This window comes from Orbicella faveolata, unplaced genomic scaffold (assembly GCF_042242905.1).
Source record: "Orbicella faveolata isolate gen_17 unplaced genomic scaffold, um_ofav_v1 contig_2, whole genome shotgun sequence".
NCBI lineage: Eukaryota > Metazoa > Cnidaria > Anthozoa > Scleractinia > Merulinidae > Orbicella > Orbicella faveolata.
In genome coordinates this window covers 23,317,501-23,337,027 of record NW_028301547.1, presented here as the reverse complement: position 1 = coordinate 23,337,027, position 19,527 = coordinate 23,317,501, and the positions used below count along the sequence as shown (strand labels likewise).

Here is a 19,527-nt window from a genome sequence, read left to right as displayed (position 1 = left end):
TGGCCTGGTTACATAGCCGTTCGATCACGTGGAGAAACTTTCAAAATGGCGACTGTCGAAGAAGAAGTTGAGAGTGAAAAAGTTACTTTTGAATCCCTGGTAAGGGATATTAAGAGGTTCATATCAGTGTTTCGTAAGTTCAATTGAAGCCTACTAATTTAATCCTTTTTTTTTATCAGGGTGTTGTGGATGTTCTCTGCGAAGCATGCCAGCAACTTGGTTGGAAGTCGCCAACAAAAATTCAAAGGGAAGCTATCCCAGTCGCTTTGCAAGGTGAGAAATAATGATATTTTGAAATAAATATGACAGCAAAACGAGCCGAATTCTAGTGTCACTTTTCCTGATAACAATAGAATTATTCGTAAATATTGGGAATGATAAAGTGTCACAATATAAGCTTACTTATCTACATGTAACTGCAAATATAATTTCTCATTCCCTTTATTTGTTTGTACTATAGTGGACGAAATTAATGTATTGTATCTATTAACCATTTACCATTGTTGTATGTTGGTAAGCAGACAGGTTTCAAGGATAAAGAAAATATTCTGCCACATGTGACCACATGTGGATGTCTGCATGTACCATTACTGGGTGATAAAGTGTTAACATGTCAAACCATTTTATTCACAGGCAAAGATATTATTGGTTTAGCTGAAACAGGTTCCGGGAAGACAGGAGCTTTTGCCTTGCCAGTTCTTCAAACATTACTTGAAAATCCACAGAGACTATATGCACTTATTCTTACACCAACAAGGTCTGTTTATTTGATTTGCTAAAGATCTAGTAAATGTTGAGAGACTTATTCTACCTGTCACCTCAATGTATTAAGATCACCAAGTTCTTAATACAGTCTTCCAAAGGTGACGATGGTAATGATAGCACATTTGCAACAAACTGAAATGTACAGGTTCAAGTGTAAAGTAGGTTTGAAAAACTCAAGCCAGAAAACATGCAGGGACAGAACTCAGACCGGATCAGATCAGGTTTCTGACTTAAATAAGAATGGGAACTATTCTAGAGCAAGGCATAAACAAAAGTGGCCACTGTTAATTACATCAGCAATCCAAGTTGATCCTGTCTGATTTTCATACACATGCATGCCAAAGGAGGAGATTTCACCAGCATGCATTGCCATCTTTCCTCTTTGTTGTCTCTTCACAACAGCCACCTCTCTACAATGGTCACATTTTTATGTTCCAGCAGACGGTGCGTACATTCACTCTTAATTTGACCCGTCTACAACTGCTACCTTTCCATAACAGCAACGACCACTAAAGCACATCCTGACTGCCGAAATAGACCTCTCAATAATGGCCAGTTAATCAATTACTGACAAACTGAGCAGACAAAACCCAATGTTTTATTGTCAAAAGTCACAACACTTGATCTGCACCACCCTTCATTGGTCTCTGTTTCTGTTTGGTTTCTGTTTTATTGATATTATATTTTGATTGTGTTACCTATTATATTCTATCAAAAACATTTTTTTTTCGATAAAAATGTTGCACCCCCAGAACAAACAGGCGGTTTATTAATTTACAACCTTACCTCCCCATAATGGTCACCTTTTTACAAAGCTAATACTTTCCCCTGTCCCTGAAGTGGTTGCTGTTGAGCAGTTCCACTGCATTTCCCTTATTGTTCTTTACAATCGTTATAGAGGAAGAGAAATAAGGAGAAAAAAACTTGTCATTCAATAAAATCAATAATTTGTAGTGGTGCTGAGTTATTCTTGAGCCTACATTTAAAAATATAATAACGTGAGAAGAGAAGAGTGTAATATAATTTTTTTGTTAGTGTATTTGATACAGAGAAAAGACCAGAAAAGGCATTTTCAAGGGGGCTTCAGGAGCTAAGTAGTTATGCTAAAATTGTTACCTTCTGTGTTTTATAGGGAACTGGCGTTTCAGATTTCTGAACAGTTTGAGGCATTAGGTTCAAGTATTGGGGTGAAGTGTGGTGAGTATCTTATTCAGATGTAATGATTCCCTCTCTACTTGAAAACAGCTACTGGTATTAAATGGTGCTCTAATCAGGTTGTCATTTCTGCAAATGCTTAATTTACTATTAATTGCTGTCTACAGCTGTTATTGTTGGTGGAATAGATATGATGTCACAAGCACTCATGTTGTCCAAGAAGCCACATATTATTATAGGTAAGTACATGTAAAAGCTATAAAGAACAATTTTTGTGTGTGTAAAATTGAACTATATAACCATTAGTATCCTGCTAGCACAAAAACTACAAGGCATATTTTCTTGCTGCATGAACTATGTGCCAAGGCACATTTTCCTTCTCTTAACATAGACACTGGCTTGAACTTTTGTTTGAAGATGTTAGTTTTGAAGTGCAAGCTATTACAAGTATTGAATTACCTTGAGTGTATTAGAGTTACTGTTTATCAATCATTCAATGGATAATCACTGGATGTATATGAATTTTATAAATTACAGCATCACCAGGAAGGCTCATAGATCACTTGGAAAACACAAAAGGATTCAATTTAAGAACATTAAAATATTTGGTGGGTAAAGTTGTTTTCTGGCAGTAACCTCTATTTATCAATACATGCTGACCTGTTTCTGCATGACGCCTTTAAGGTAACTCCCCAAATTTTTTAATGTTCCCTCTGATTTTTCCTGGTAACCTTGGCCCCCGTTGCCACCCCTGCCACTCTTGCCACTCTAGCCACCTTTAAGACCCTAGCTGCTCTTGCCACCCTTGCCACCCCTGTCAGCCTCTCCACCCTCGCCACCCCTTCCACTCTCGCCACCCTTGCCACCCTAATTGGCCACTCTCGCCACCCTGGCCACTCCCACAACCCTCAACCCTCACCCCTCACCCCTCACCACCCACACCACCCTTGCTACCCTAATTTGTGGAAAATCATGCAATTTTAAACAACATCAACTCAAAATGTTACTCGGATCATTGTTTTTAAGATCATAGTTTATTTAGCATCCTCAAGTAATAGTTTTGTGTGTGCTTTTAGCTATTAAATAAATATACTTTCTATCAGTAAAACTTTTGTTCAGTTTTCTAACTTAGAGAGGAAAATTTGTACACTAAAATTATGCAATAAAAATATTGGTCGCTGTGCTTGGTTAAGAGAAAATGAGCATTTATTTCTCTTTCCCTGGTATGTGCAACGGCATGCTAATGACATTGCAAATGTTTGCACAAGGGATACTCAATGCAATTCAGTGGAATCACCTTGAAGAGAAATTAACAAGACAAAAGCAGGAAGCAATAAAAATGTTCATAGTATTTATGTTACAAATTAAATTAAAAAGTCACCTTCTATATTTTTATTATTCTGTTTCTGTATAGATTATGGATGAAGCTGATAGAATCTTAAATCTTGATTTTGAAAAAGAGGTGAGTTTTGTCAGCTTTTAATGCTCTGACAATTTTACTGCTTTTTCTTTGACTGAGCATTTTGCATATTAAGCCTTCAGGAAACAACCTTTTCATTCACGGCAGTCTGGTATTTGCCTGTAGTAAAATGATGGTACTTGATATGTTATGTAACCAAGGATTTTCTTTTATTAATTCTGTGATATGTTTTCTGTGGAAATGGTGGGTAAATTGGTCAGTTCACTTCAAACATCGCTGTAATTAGACAGTTTTGGAGCCATTCTTGAATCACTGTTAGTATTTTTCTTTCAAAAGAATCATATTTTTTCTTTTTGTGTATAACAACAACAACAACAACAACTTTTATTATTATGACTCACATATGTACAATTTTACAGAAATATATACACATTAAGTTAAAAAAGCTTGACAATAGCAACAGCACGAACCCACAGGTAGCCTGGGCTAATCTAGGCAGGCCACATCTATATTTAATATTAGACTATTAATACATAAATAAGATTGTTATGCAACTGCTTATAGAAGGATTTACAAAACCGTTTAATGCAAGTACATTTACATATTTTTATTGGTACTAGGAGCTATGATTTACTAGCTATGATTTACTGTAAAAAATCACTTCTTTATTAATATGTACTTTCACTTTTGCTGAACTACAGGTTGACAAGATATTAAAGATCATTCCCAAAGAAAGAAAAACTTATCTGTACTCGGCAACTATGACCAAAAAGGTGACATTTCTTTGTAGAATTTAGCATTGTGACCCAAAAGCTCTGTGTTAAATGTAATTTGTTTTGGGCCATATAGAGTGACTATAATCCTTTTGGAACATCATGATCTGCATATCTCACCTCCAGAATGGTTGTCTTAAGTGCAGTAGAATAGTGAGCAGTTCTGAAAAATATTATGGGTAACCAGTAGAATTTTATTGTTGCAGATCAAAGGAATGTGAAAGCATGAATAAAGTAATTTATGCTTTCTCCCACTGTCACATTGAAGCACTATGAACTTAATAAAGAAACAAAAAAGAATGCCAATGACATCATTTATTTGTCTCTCCTCCAACAGCTCGTAAAAAAGAACCAACCAAAATGCAAGAATAATTTGACTTATTATATCAATGTGAATACATGTAGTTACTATGAAGTAGTTTGAGACTTTCACCTTGCGCTGTAACAATAACTTACAGACTGTGTTTGCAAGATGTTCAGTATATAGGATATTCCATCAATGTCTCTTTTTGAATGTTTTGTTTTCACAGGTAGAAAAACTTCAAAGAGCATCTTTACAAAATCCGGTTAAAGTTGAGGTTGCAACAAAGTGAGTTTTTTTGACATTGTTTTTGTGCATGTAGTGAACATTCCAAAGATGTACACCTGTAATAAAAACATCTCTGACTGATATTTTCTTGTGCCAGGTATACAACAGTTGATAAGTTACAACAGAGTTATCTATTTATCCCAAACAAATTTAAGGTAAGGAATGAATCTTTCCTTAATTCTGTAACATATAGGTTTAGGCAAGCTGTATACTTTGTCTTGACATGTGTCAATTCACCAAAACACGGATGTCCAATATCAAAGAGGTACACTATAAACCAAGGCTGCATGTCTTGGTCAACCTATTGGGGTATGACCACCATGTTGTGTGACTTCGTCGCTGTCATGGGTACATGCCCCCAAGCAATACTGCTAGCCATGATGACCAGGAGAAAAGCAGTTCATGGGTTCCTATGAGTATGGTGCTCCGCATGGCGGTCCTTCTGCAGCCTTCGGGCGGCTAGAGCTCCGCAATTATGGCAATGTGTTGATAGAAAGTGAGTCTGTGCAAAAAAATAAATGTACCATGAAGCATCTGATTGGTGGAAATTAATAAAATTCAAGAAAATGCAGTGGCTTAAGCTATCCACAGTGTATCTCAATTTTTTTGAATCATCAATTTGATGAACCTTCTGATAACCTGAATGAAGGTCAATCCCCTTAGATTTGCTTCACTGTAATTTTACCCCAGATATATCAAATTACCAATCTCAAACTAATTTTGTAGAAGATGAACGATAACCACACCCTGCTTTTCACCACAGGACTGTTACCTTGTATCTGTGCTTAATGAACTGGCTGGAAATACCTTCATGGTCTTTTGTGGTACATGCAATAACGTGCAGAGGTAACATAGCTTGTCGCTGTCATTATTAACATTGGCTAGTTTCTCTTCTGAATCTGAATGAAAGCATTTACGAGAGCTATGTCATTGTTTGTGCATCTTGAAAAGTTTAGCCTCAATTTATCCTTGTTAGTCTTCTCCATCTTAAACCATCCTCGGTCCTTTTATGGATTATTATAATTATTCTCTCTGTCATGTTTTTCTGTCTTAGTAAACTATTATTCAGGTTTCCTTCAATTTAAAGAAAATTTTGTATGTGGCAGCTTTCAGTAGTTTCACATTGCAGTTTTCACCATTTTGAAGTCAAAGCAAAATTGTGTGCTTATCATAATTGAAAGGTAAAGAAATGAAATGCTCAAGAATTTTGAATTTTCAGTGGGTAATAATCTTTTTTTTTTGAAATTCAAAAAGAAAAATTTACCTATGTAGGTAAGCAAGAAAGGCCAGTTTCTGCTGTCTTCTCTAGATAGTTTTGATCATTGTAATGACTACCGTTCAGTTTCTAGTTGACCTTCTTCATTCTTTTCTGGAACCACATTTCACCATTATTACAAGTCGTTTACTTTTGATTTTTACAGGGTAACATTAATGTTAAGGAATCTCGGCCTGCAAGCTGTTCCTCTTCACGGGCAAATGAATCAGGTAAATAGATTCTGCAACTAGTTACTAGGTTGATCAGATTCCAATCCATGATCAACTTACACGATTCTGATTATTTACTGTATAGAACATATACGTTCAGTAGTGACCACCCTTGCTGCTCCCATTCCCTCCCCACCCCTGACACTTTTGGCCACCCTGGCTAGACTTTTTCAGGGATTTTTTTCGGGCTGTACACTTACTGGATTAGAAGCACAGAATGCATTACTGGGAAGGTCTGAAGGTCTTTTGACTGTTTAAAAAATGAAACTGTGGTTTCACATAGACTAAAAACTCGTCTGATGAAAATACATTTGCCAAAGGGTGTTGCGTCAGCTCAGTCTTAGAGACTGCAAATATGAAAAACTGTAACCCTCACCAGGTACTCGGCCCAAGTGTCGTTCCTTCAACTTGTGGCGTTCTATTGCTTGAGGAAAAGTGAAAAGATAATGTCTGAAGAACTCACTCTTGCTGAACTACAACGTGTTCTTGCAACTGAGTGCTTCAGGAACATTGCTTAAAACTGGTACTGTTCACACTGAAGCCGAAGAACTGCACCTGTGTTTGTCAGCCTTTGACATTCCAAGCTCAAAAAGATAAATTTCTCCTTACCCTTTTTCTCAGATTCTTTTTCACGACAGTTGTGAAAATTTGGTGATACAACAAGCTAATATCGCTTTGTTGCTTGGTTTTATTATTCCTGTCAGCTGTCTGCTCAACAATGCATTGGGTCAGTGTATTTTTTTTTTTCAGTCTAAAAGGCTCGGCGCTTTAAACAAGTTCAAGTCTAAGGACCGTTCTCTTCTGATCGCTACCGATGTGGCTAGCAGGGGACTGGATATTCCTCATGTGGATGTTGTGATTAATTTTGATATACCAACACATTCCAAGGTAAATATGTTAACCTTAAATTGAACAGTAACATCCTTGTTTTATTTGTTTTCTTTGAAGTCTGCTGACATTTTGAAAAAGGTTCGTGTGTTGGAGTGCGAATCGAGAGGTACCTCTGAGATAGGCTAGCATCTCTGGGAGGTGCAGTGCCTCTATCCGTTGCAAGCTATGAACTACGATCAGAGTAAAGTGTTGGTTCGTTAAGCCTAGAAGGTAGACATGTTAACATTGTTTATAAACATATAAACAGGAAGTGTGCACCAAGAGTTTTGATTTAGACTAGAAAGAGTTTTTAATGGGACTACAAAGTGTTATGAATTTAGCTTTGTCTGTATTGTAACGTTTTCTTTCGTCACCATCAGTCAATTCTAGTTGAGTTTTTGTCATACTGAAAAGTTGCCTTGGTTCTTGGTTCTGTTTACATGGTTTTCCTTTCTTGTCACAACCCATGAACTTTATTCCTTCTCTCACCAATGACAGTGCTTCTTTATTCATAGGATTATATTCATCGAGTTGGACGAACAGCAAGAGCTGGTCGCTCAGGACGCTCTATCACTTTTGTCACACAGTAAGTTCAAGTTCTTTGTCACTGGATTTGTTTGTTCATTATTAGACGAGCCTTCTTCTTATGGGACTGTATTTGATGAACGTCTATGAGACCGTACAGAACAAACTTGCATGATAGAAAACGTGACAGTTCAATCGACCACGAGGTTTCAACTAACAGAACAAACTGCGCATGACAAATATGCTAATGAGCTAAACAAATCAAGCGTGTCCAATTATAACTCGTACAATTATAGCCCCGGTGGTTGCACGACCTACCAATCAATTGAACCAATCAAAGCTCGATCAGTTTCAAGCGCGTGGAAAAAAACGCAACCGACGGCAGCGCGGAAAAAGCACTGTATTTCAACAAATTTCTGTAGCACAGTTCGTTGTAAGAAGAGGAGTTTTTGTGATAACTCGTACAAGTAAAGCTGAATACATCGCTCGGCCAATCAATCAAAGTGCAATTAGGCCGGGGAAGAGCAACAAATTTAAACCGAAAACTGACGATTGCAGCATACAAAGCTGTCATTATGAAGCAGCTGGGACCTTGAGTGGACCTTTATCTGACAATAGATGAGCTTATGAGAGAAGTTTGGTAGTGAAAGCTTAGTTAGTTAGAGTGTATATCATACTTCTTTTTGTTTTACGTTGCTGTGCCTGCGATTTTCCCAAATAAGTTGTAATGTAAGTTTTATTGCCAGTGTACGCAACACAGTGATGCCAAAGTCACCTTCGCATGCTTAACGAAGTAACCGTTAGGACGCGAGAGACAACTTCGCTTGGTAGGCAGAGTCATTAGAAACCCCTTCTTATTCTTTTGTAGGTACGATGTTGAATTATATCAACGAATCGAGCAGCTTATTGGAAAGAAGCTGCCACTGTACCCCACGGTGGAGGAGGAAGTCATGTTACTGATGGAGCGAGTCACGGAGGCACAGAGATATGCGAAGATGGTACGAGGGTGCAGAGAAATGCCATCGGGTCTTTTTCTCTCGGCAAAGCTCTCCGCCATTTGTGTGTTCCCTTGATCGCTAATACAAATAGTCTGCAGGGCGCAAAGTTCCCTCTTTGATACTCCTGTGAAAATCCCTACGTATGATACCTTCTCAAGAAAGTCCCTTTCCTTCATAACCCTCCTATACATAGTTGCCTCCCTAGGGGGTGTAAATTCCTCCCTCATAGTCCCCTCTATATAGTCCTCTCCCTCTGTTCCCTCTATATAGTCCCCTACGCTTTGTGCCTCTCCTGGGTCCACCACGTGTCGACGACGAAGGCAAAAGGAACGTAACTACGTTTAATGACCAAATTTTATTTCATCACGACAGTAAATTACTGATATTTCTGTTCGGTTACGGAGACCTTTGACACAGACAACTTGTAAAGATCCAGAGAATCGCAGCGTCATCGTGGTTGCGTGAAACCTTCCTAATATTTCCTGTGTATAATGCCCCTGGAAGGCTTGGGATGTGAACGTTTCACTTAAACTTTGCCTTCTGACTATGGCATTTGATTTGTTTACTCAGGAGCTAAGAGAGATTCAAGAGAAAAAGAAAAGACCCTTGGAAGATGAAGCCGACAGCCAGGAGATCAGAATGCCGAGCAAGAAAAAGAAGTTTGCCACCGGCAAGAAGAAGGGGAAGAAATTTAAATAACCGACGCTTTATGGGATGACATGTGCAATGGTACATTCTTTATTGCCACGAAGTACTATCCCCTCCACCCACAGCTTGCTGGTCGCGTCTGGCGTGCTAGCCACGAGTTATAATAGAACTTGAAGATCACATGCTGACGCCTATAGCTATTCGCAATGTCAGTTGTGGCTTTACATGTGTGAAGTTGTGGAGATTGACAGTTGTTTGTATATGTACAAAACAAGTGACAAAACTGGTGAACAACTTTCAGTTGAAGCCTTTTTTCTCCGTGACTTCACAAACGTATTGAAAACGTATCATGTAAACACTCACGTCCAAACCTGAAATTACTGAAACGTGTAGTTACGAAAGTTTGCACGCTCTTGCTTCTCAATTACAACACGAACTTCCGCCAATCGGGACGATTTTTTAATATTTTTATTTGGTGATGAAATCTTTCATTACATTACTTTATTTCCTCGATCTTACAACGTTCTTCTTCCAGAATAAGCTATTTACATGTTGCTTGAAAATGTCTTCAAGGATCGGCCTGCGTTTTTCTCCTCTGGCCACTCTCCGTGATTCCAGGAAAACGAATATGAACCTCTTGCAGGCGAAAGTGTTCTTTATACGTAATTCCCCTTAAACCTCCCTAATATTAACCATCTTAGATCCTGTTTGTCTTGACATACCTCGTTAGTGTTTCTCGACCGTTATAAACGTTTCTTTCGAGGTCTGCTTTGTTTTGAAGGTAACATGATTTTTACGTCACAAAAGATTACTCGGTCTACTATGACAGCTCCTTTAGGTCAATGGTTCAGTCCCGTATTTCATTTTACGCTAATGCTGTGCACAGGTCATATTTCTTGTATCCGTTTGAGTCCATAGCGCTCATGCTACACTATCAATGCCATTTACTCCTCATGCACTCTTTGATGTACAGCATAATTACTTTGCCCTCCCCGGACAGTAGTTTTGAGGGTGTCAGTTTGTGTTATCCGGCTTAAATTCGCTCAAGTTTTACATCTACAGGGTGCTGTTTGGGGACTTCGTGACGGGTCTTGGAATTCTAACTTGAGTGCAGGCACTGTGTCATCTGTAAGGGAACAGAAATATAAGATGACGGCAGAGCCCTCGAAACAGAAATTTTCCAATTCAAAGTGGCAGTCTTGAGATAAATTCGTCACCGTGCAAGCGATATAGCAAATGAATTTTCATATGATAGTATAATCGAATCATTCCTAAGTTCGCTATTTTCATTGCAAGGGCTCGTAAATTATTCACCATGGAATTGGGAAGACGATAATGGGAGTTTAAATATACTTGAATATATTATACAATGCAACCTGTTTGACACGGCTTATACAAAATGTGAAAATGTGGTTTTTGTACCTGTTGCTATCTCCTGTAGTATGTCTTGAGCTATTCTCAAAAACAGCTCGTCTGGAGAAGTTAAGAAACAAAAAAGTCACGAGCAGTAGTTCTAAAAAAGCAGTCGATGATGTTAAATACTTTACTCTTGATCGCCATTATACTTACCTACGTTCTGTCCCGTTTTACTTGACGTCTCCATCACTGTCTTTGCGTTGACCCCTAGAGGGGAAGATGTACTTTTCAAAAGAAATCTTAACAATTGTCTTTCAAAATCGATCGATATGAAATTCAAGCACGCATCATGAGATTGAATTAAAGACGGGTGATTTCTCTCGTCAGCCTGATGCGAAGAAAATTCGTAGATAAAATTAGATAGGAATGGTTGGACGAAATACTTACTTTGGGAGTAATTCACTGCTGCGTCGTAAGGGACATCTCTGTTTCGCTCACCCGAGTTTACCAGGTCACGCTTTGTTCCACACAGGTAAATCCAGCAATCCTGAAACGAAAGGCGGGTGTGAAAATCAATAGTCCGTCCGTATGAAAGGAGGGCCTCTTCGTATGAGCTCGGTAACCGGGACGAATTTTGTGGTCTGTTCATATGTGAAATTTCAGCCCGGTCGACCGGGATGGAATCCAAGAAACAAAACCAAAATGGTGGAACATAAACTTGTATCGTTCGCGACTGTCGTAGCTTTGTGGACTCTTGCTACTTTACTAATAAAGCTAATTCGCATACTCCTAAAGTGGAAGTACATACAAGACAAATATTGTGCCAGTTTGGTCGCTCTGTTGCGAAAGCGAAGCTGTTTTGTCTAAAAGGTTTCGTCCCGGTTACCCGGGCTAGAGTGTTCATATGCGAAAATTTTCATCCCGGTTACCGAGATCTCGGGCCAGCCCGGTTGACCGGGCTCGTATGCAGAGGAACTCAGTCAGTTCGTTCGTTAGTCAGTCGGTGGGTTGGTGCATCGGTCGGTCGGTCAGTCAGTCCGTTGGTCAGACGGTCGGTCGGCCGGTTAGTTACTCACGCGGATAGGCAGACAGACAGTCAGCCTTATTCTTCAGTCGATCAGTCCAAAGTCAGTCAGCCAACAAACAAACGAACACAGCAGGGACAGACAGTCCAGGGAAAACGTGCAAGAAAGAAGGAGAAAGAAGAAAAGTGGCCTGTCTTTCCTTCTATCCTCCTCATCTTTCCCAGCTGTCTTAACGTACATTGTATTTCCTTGATCTCAATTCGAGCGTAATATAGCTGACAATAACCTGGTAAGTAGCAGCACATATCGAGCTCAGTCAGAAGCTTTTGTCTCAGCAGATTCATAGCACAATACATTTCACTCTCGAAAAATTGTCCGGCGTCGCTCATCAATAAGGTACTATTAGATTGACTTAAAAATGGAGCTACTCACCTCATTGTGCTTTGCTATCTCCGTCACGTAAAACTTCGCTTTCTCAAAACTGGAGGAGTCAGTTAAATCTGATCATAAGCAAAATAAACTCGTTGAGAAGTCAACAGGTCGGAGCCCCTGCACGAACTTGAAATCAAACCATAAGTCATAGAAGTGCCTCTGGACTAGCTTACTAATGACTGCCGCAGGACCACTACCAGAGTCTGGCCAATCAGAACAAACTTACAAGAAACGCACCGAGCCAATCACAACTTGCGCAAGATAACGCACATTGATTGTCTGACGAGAAAAACAACATATCTTCTCAGTCGGCTAAGAACTTTGCACGATAGTAACCAATCCTGGTGCGCAGCGAAAGTTCAAATCAAGGACGCAGTCAGTACAATTAAAAACACGAAGTTGAGAGAACCAGAAAAATCTTACCATAGCAAACAATTGCTGCTTTAGCTCCCCGATAGTATAACGTACTGACTGATTCAAAGCGTTCAGAGCCCGCAGTGTCCTGATAAAGGATAAGAGAAAGGACGATGATGGTTAAAATTCGAAGAAAACTCATGTTCAATACACGGAAGCAACAAGACTGTCTCGTATTGCACTTTATACCATTCCATAGAAAATACAGCCAATCAGAACACAGGAAAGCCGTTGTATGCTGGACGGTATTACATCCAACCTTTCTATCGTGCGCTGCATTGATGGTGTACGTTGGCCAATGTATATCCTATGGCATGGTAGATCAGTTATGTGACACGCGTCTCTTGTATTTTCTTGGTATACACGCTCGCGAATGAAAAAAAAAGTGGCAATATTTCATGGTACACCACCCAAAAGCGTTGCATAATTAGTATGGCGCACCATAGATCGTGACACAACGTATTGTGTCATTAGGTAACACCCAAGAAGAGTGGAACATACCCTTTTTATCGCAATGCTCATTCGTTCCTTCGTTCCTTCGTTCCTTCGTTCGTTCATTCACATATTCATTCACATGTTCACATAAGTACCAAACTAAAGCCATTTGTCAGCCGATGTTTCTACTTTTAGACAAATCGATCACCTTCAAAAAAAATTATCTGCAGTATTGTTCAACCGGACTAAGTACGATTTCAGAGGTCATGAGCCAGTAAAGCTTTTGCTGATCTTTGAACGGATCATAAAATTCCTTGACGATGTTGTGAAATGAAATGAAACACAGGAAAAAGCTAGGATGTCGTACAATAATAAGTGAATATCATGGTCCCGACAATCATCCACAAAAATATATAGCGATTTCTGTTACTTTTTTGAACCTTGTACGGATCTCCGCACTCCTCCATTTATTAAAAGCACCTGATAATATATGTAAATTATACTGTTTATCCGTTGTTTGCATTTTACTTCCAAAACTGAAACTCGATCACACAGCTGTTTGGCGTTGTGTACATTGGGCACAAAAAATATGCGGACAGTTATGATAGACGTCAACAGAAATATCAGTGCTTTTCCATTTGGGTGAAATGAAATGTCACCCCTTGTCCTTCCGTTTAAGCGCTTTTTTTTAAACTTCTTTCGTGAGACATTGAGATAACGGAGATGCAGAGACTGATTTCGAATTCGGGATGAAAATCAGGGATCAGAAATAAAGAAAATTTATAAAACATTGCCCGCAGTTGCTGCCGCGACAACTCGAGTGAGGGGAGCGAGGCCAGGCGCCCCGAAAAAATTAAAACAAAGCTAAAACAAACAAAACTATGGACTGACTGAAAACGCGATTAGCATTACTTAGCATTGCTTGGCTAGAGAAGCTTCGTGGAATTTAACTTACCCCAAGAGATTATCTCTTGACTTACCCATATTCCAAGATTGACGCATTTAGTACCAACAATCACTCTCTTAGCCACAAAGGCTGCACCTATCGTCTGGAAATGTTAGAAAGGTGTTAAAATAGCCTGTTATAAACATTTCCGTGAACTTAATTTAGATTCGGTTTTATGATAATGGTGCAAAAAGTTCGGCTCTACTGATAGGCTCCCTGAATTTCTACAGATGTTCGAAAGCACAAGCAAATTTTTAACGAAGCTTATGGTTGTTATGTACGGACAAGCTTTAATACTTTAACTAAGACCGACAAAACAACAAAAAACATCTTCTTTTCTGATAATGTAACGATATCTACTCTACAGTTTGAAATGTAGAATGCAAACATTGAAGACAAGCAAGGGAAATTAAACTAAAGTGGAATTCCGATTTCTCGAACCCTCATTTTTTCGAACCTCCCGATAACTCGAACCAAAAGGTGTTTCCCTCTCCTCAGAGTCAAACACTGTAATTTTACCCCCGATTTCTCGAACTATCCGATTTTTTGCACCAATTATTATTTTTGTTTGTCTTGGAAGTTCGAAAAATCGGGATTTCACTGTGTAGCTGGAATAATTAAACACGCGGCACACTCAATTGCAAAGAATGGGTTTACGTGTGACAGCGTGACACCGAATTTCTCGGAATTGGTTCTTTTGGGGTGCAGTTGTTTTCTACTAAAATAACAATTATTGTATGAACAGTAACTTTGGAAGATTTCCTTTCGTAATCCCAGTCCACGCAAAAGAACACTTATTGCAACATAAGAGAACAGCAGCGTTGGAGACATCCTTTCGAAATTCCATCTTTAGTAAAAACTTTTATTAAACCCCTTAAACATGGTCAAGCATGGAAATTAAAGGTCGATGTTGAACTTTGTTCTGCAGAAACGAAAAACTGAAATTAAAGCAGCAAATTTATTACAATAGCTTACGTCGTTAGCATAGAGCTTAACAAAAACATAGTGGGGATTATTGGTGAGATTAATTGGGAAATTAAAGCGAATTCAATTCAAACCTACCGGTTGATAAGGTGATAGCTCACAGAATCGATTCTTTGTAAACCTGGTGACCAGAGCGGTTTTGCCGACGCAATATTTGCCCGCAACGACTACCTTCTTTTCTGCCTTGGACCCCATTTGAAGTCTTTCTCTATTCACGAGAGCTTTTGGTAAACCGTATGCGCAAATCGATTAATTGAAATTAACATACGTTTATATGTTTATATGATAAAAGAAACAACACGAAAATAAAATGAGTCACGCAACTGCATACAGCTGTACGGCGCAGGTCTACACCAGCTTCCGGCCTCCTTTTGTTTCCGGTTGTGACACGCGCCAGCACTGGGGAGAAACATGGCGGACTGAGGATGATAAAGCGGTTTCATTTGAAATGTTCACAAGTCAAGCTCGTATCGACCGCAAAACTGGTCCAGACAATCTTGGCCGATTTGAATATTTACAGGCCCTAGTGACAGAGTTTCAGGATACTGATAGACAAGGTAATGTCTTCAAGAATTCAATTCACTGTTCTGAGCCAGAGTGACGAGGTCTGAGAACGCCATTTCCACCACCTGATATTTTTACCTCCAGGTCAAATTTGCACTTCCATCATCACAAAGTTATGCACCTTCAGGGGAAATCATGTACAATTCCACCTCAAAACTGTACCTCCACCTAAAACAGCATTTTCAATGCAACTTAAAACTGCTATTCCGTATCAAAGATACCCATTCACCTCGAAACTAAGACTGCACTTCAAAGTCAGAAATACACTTGTGCTAAAAACTACACTCCATCTTTAATTTAATCTACACTAGTCTCCCAGACAAAACTTACCTCTCCAACTCAAAGCTACCACCACAGCCCACAACTGCCTGCTACTTCAACCACAAGCTGTCAACGTTGAACTATAAGGCCCAGTTCAGACGTCTTGCTTCTGCCGTGGCCAACTGAATTCAGGTATTAAGTTCGACAGAAGCACGGCAGAAGCACGGCGTCTGAATCAAACTTTTGAATTAAGATTGGCAAGCAGTTAAATTTGACAAGCTCTGCTGTGCTACACAGCTCTCGCACTGCGGCAGTTACAAAGTCATGCTTCTGCCAAACAAAATTCATAAATTATATTAATGTATTCTGGTGGGATTGCATTCCCATCGGGAGTTAGGAGGAGAATTGTTACTAGGCATCAGTAAATTCTAAATTTGGTTCGACTCTGGTATGACGTCTGAATCAGAGTTGTTTCTCTGCCGTGCCATAGTCGAACCAAATTGTAATTAAGTTCAGCACAGCAGAAACACGATGTCTGAACTGGGCCTAAGTCATAAAAAAGTAAGGAAAGTTCATTTCTCAAGTTTCTGTGAGAAGCTGGTCTGATGACTGACAATTTTTTGAAAAGTCATTTTATAAAATATGCAAATTCTATAAATGTGAGACATTTGGGGGATGTTTATAATTTAGTAAATGGTTTGAACCCAGGAGTATCATTAGTTCGTATAGTGTGATCGTCCGGGTGAGTGTAGTTCTGAAAACAAAACAAAAACAAAAAGACTTTATTTAACGACGGTAACATAATTTACTGGTTGCCCAGTAGTTTACAATATGGCCCTCCCTAATTTTACATAAAATCATTTACATATTATATACTTACCAACTGTTGTTGGTGACTGACGTTTCGACAACCTGAGCGGAAGTCATCTTCAGAGTCGAGTGAATAGTGTTTGTCAGTTGATGATGTTATAAGTCTGGTCTGTTGAACGTGATTGGTCAGTATAGCCATGATGGTATTGGCTGAAAGACTCGTGTAAAGTTTGTCATCAGTCATTGGTGGGTTTCGATCTGTCTATTGTTAGTCAAATAGGTCGGTTTGTGTTGTTAAGTCGGTCTGTTAGAAGTCCGTTTGTCGGTTTCATTTCCGTCATGGATAAGTCTGCTCGTTTGTAAGGCGCCGACCTATTTGACTAACATTAGACAGATCGAAACCCTCCAATGACTGATGACAAACTTTACACGAGTCTTTCAGCCAACACCATCATGGCTATACTGACCAATCACGTTCGACGGACCAGACTCATAACATCATCAAGTGACAAACACTATTCACTTTACTCCTAAGATGACTTCTGCTCAGGTTGTCGAAACGTCAGTCACCAACAACAGTTCTTTTCAGAACTACACTCACCCGGACGATCACACTATACGAACTATGTTAACTTTATAATTTATTAACAAGGTACATGTATATGTAGCAGTGCTGAAAAGCATACACGTATACTTGTAGATTTACTGAAACAGATGAATTTACAGATAATAATTGTATGGAAAATTGAAAATGTGACTGTACATTTCGTCGGGATGTGCCCCTTTTGGTATTTTGCATGAAAATCTGGGCAAACTGGGGATTCACAATAAGAATGTACTAGTCTTATACTTGTACGGTAAAGAAGATTGCAAGTTTGTCAGAAGTGAGTCCATGGGTTTTAAGGACGTTCGCGCTAATTGTTTCTGCGCATCCTTATTGTGCATGCAAATTGACAAGCCACGTCATGCGTTGAGCGTGCGCTAAACACTAAAATGAACAATGATAGGGCAGATGGCCATTGCTATAGCTTTGCTTGGATTTAACAATCTTGGACGTTTGGTGACCCCTACTTTTCTTTCCAGAAACAGATTTTATTTACAACACGCCACGTCATTCACTGAGTGCATGCGCTACATACTAAAATGAACAATGATAGGGCAGATGGCCATTGCTATAGCTTTGCTCGGATTTAACGATCTTGGACATTTGGTGACCCCTACTTTTCTTTCCAGAAACATATTTTATTTACAATATCTCCACATTGTCCAAAAATGAACAAATAGTCAATGTGGGAAGTTAAAAAAAAAATTCAAGATTTCTGTCCGCGGGGCATCAAATCCTGCCATCTTGGGGCTGCAAGGCGCGTGAAATTATGGTCGCTAAATGCGAACTTGTTCTTTAAGGAACCTCACCAGTTGACTAAATTTACTTAACAGGGCCACTTAATATTTGGCAGAGAACATTCCAAGTGCTTCAAAGGTCTAATTGTAATATTTTGGGACTTACAGACACTGTGGCCTTATTTGCTGATGAAGCCCAAGTTTTTCAGATTTAGGGTGTTTTTCCGTGCATGTTCTCTCCAAAATGAAGTCGGTGTCCCCCCATTTTTTTACATTTCTGACATAACTAACTCCTCATCTCACAGTGGTAAAAGTCTCAGAAAAAAAAAAAAACAGTGTTGGAAAATTTTCATGTGAATGTCCTTAAGCATGTCTCAGTAATAACGTTCAGCACTTCCCCCCCCCCCCCCCCCCCCACTGCCTGACTATTGACTAACTCACGATCTGATTATCTACCTGTTTGTGACTCATAAAAAGTCCTTGAAATATGAATGGTTTTCAATGCAACATGGTCGAAAAATACAAAACAAAACAATCATTAATAAAATCAGTTTTATCAATATTCTGTATTGTAATTATGTGGGTACAAATGTTCCTTACATTTGGTTTCTATTTGCTGTTATAGTCCTTATCAGTCAGGAAAAGACTTTCATCTTGCAGTCGAATTAAATAATGTCAGGCTACATTGCCACTAAACTAATCTTGGAGTGTGAATGAATACAATGTAGTCTCACGGCCTCATGGTTAGTGCGCTTGACTCTAGATCAAGCAGTCTGGCTTCTTGGCCAGGACAGTTTATTCTCACAGTGCCTCTCTCCACCCAGGTGTACAAATAGGTACTGGCAAATTTAATGCTGGGGGTAACCCTGTTATGGACTAGCATCCCATCCAGAGAAGAGTAGAAATATTCCTGTTTGATTCATGCTACAGAAACCGGGATAAGCTTCAGCCTGATGGGCCTCTTGGCTGGTATCCAGACTTTTATACCTATAGAATCAGACCCTGAGTCTGATCAGCTATACTAGTTGTGACTTACAGGGCTTTTATTTTCAGGATCTAAAGAGGAAATCCTAGCAAATCTTGCCAACTTTGCATATGATCCTATTAACTATGAGCACTTCAAGAAGCTCAATGTGGTGGACTTGTTTCTTGGTAAGGAGAGTGTATTAACGACATTTTTAGATGTTGGTTGAAAATGTTGAAATGTATGAATCACCTTTAAGAGATCGGGTTTCAAATTGTCAATAAAAACCAGATTACACCGTGATTGCTGTTGGTGGGGAGCAAATAGGAAACCTTTTTTCATTGCACACCTAGTTTCAAGCATTAATTCCAGTGTTTGAAGCTTTAAACTGCATGGCTTGATGCAAAGCTTAGAGTAGTCCTGTGTAATCCAAATATGAATTATTAATGCCACTGCTTGACCATTCCCATGCATTACTTTTTCTCTTCAGGTGCTGAAGCAGCTTTGTGGTCATTTTTTTCTTATGTTTTATTCCGTCATTAAAAAAAAATTGCTTTAACCTTTCATCTAAAGGAAATTATGGTATTTGTATAACCAGCAGTTTTTCCTGTTAGTTCTTTATTCTGACCATTCTGGCTTACCTTTTGGTTATCAAGAGTGCATGACATAAAGTGACTTGAGATATTGTTGTAAAGTTGCTTTTTGAACTATTTTTCTTTCACTTATTACAATGTAGATATGCTAACGGAAGACAACGAGAAGTTTGT

At 39.1% G+C, this 19,527-nt stretch overlaps 3 protein-coding genes across 5 annotated transcripts in view; 2 read left to right on the top strand and 1 right to left on the bottom strand.

Moving 5' to 3' along the window:
- Positions 1-4: 4 nt before the first annotated feature.
- Positions 5-9,674, top strand: LOC110065129 (putative ATP-dependent RNA helicase DDX47). Its single transcript, XM_020772227.2, has 16 exons — positions 5-99; positions 180-273; positions 634-757; positions 1,898-1,962; positions 2,088-2,159; positions 2,458-2,528; positions 3,335-3,382; positions 4,042-4,113; positions 4,644-4,702; positions 4,800-4,857; positions 5,466-5,548; positions 6,124-6,187; positions 6,938-7,075; positions 7,573-7,643; positions 8,451-8,580; positions 9,151-9,674. The coding sequence occupies exons 1-16, from the start codon at positions 46-48 to the stop codon at positions 9,277-9,279; spliced, it is 1,332 nt and encodes a 443-aa protein (XP_020627886.1). The 5' UTR covers positions 5-45; the 3' UTR covers positions 9,280-9,674.
- LOC110065125 (ras-related protein Rab-24-like) lies at positions 9,675-15,239 on the bottom strand. Of its 2 annotated transcripts, XM_020772220.2 has the most exons (8): positions 14,899-15,239; positions 13,871-13,939; positions 12,465-12,543; positions 12,042-12,109; positions 11,032-11,131; positions 10,798-10,851; positions 10,651-10,701; positions 9,675-10,354 (listed from the first exon to the last, which is right to left on the bottom strand). In XM_020772220.2, exons 1-8 carry the CDS (start codon positions 15,013-15,015, stop codon positions 10,272-10,274), a joined length of 621 nt encoding a protein of 206 aa, XP_020627879.2. In that variant the 5' UTR covers positions 15,016-15,239; the 3' UTR covers positions 9,675-10,271. The 2 variants fall into 2 exon arrangements, with proteins under 2 accessions (XP_020627879.2, XP_020627881.2); XM_020772222.2 differs by lacking the exon at positions 10,651-10,701.
- The window catches only part of LOC110065123 (armadillo repeat-containing protein 7-like), a 9,998-nt gene continuing 5,601 nt past the window's right edge, over positions 15,131-19,527 (top strand). Inside the window, exons 1-3 of one of the 2 annotated variants that reach the window (XM_089290413.1) lie at positions 15,131-15,377; positions 18,850-18,948; positions 19,497-19,527. The exon at positions 19,497-19,527 is cut by the window's right edge and continues 38 nt beyond it. In XM_089290413.1, coding sequence (XP_089146539.1) covers positions 15,131-15,377; positions 18,850-18,948; positions 19,497-19,527 — 377 coding nt within the window. The remainder of the gene's footprint in view (positions 15,378-18,849; positions 18,949-19,496) is intronic. The other variant, XM_020772218.2, reaches the window with a different exon arrangement.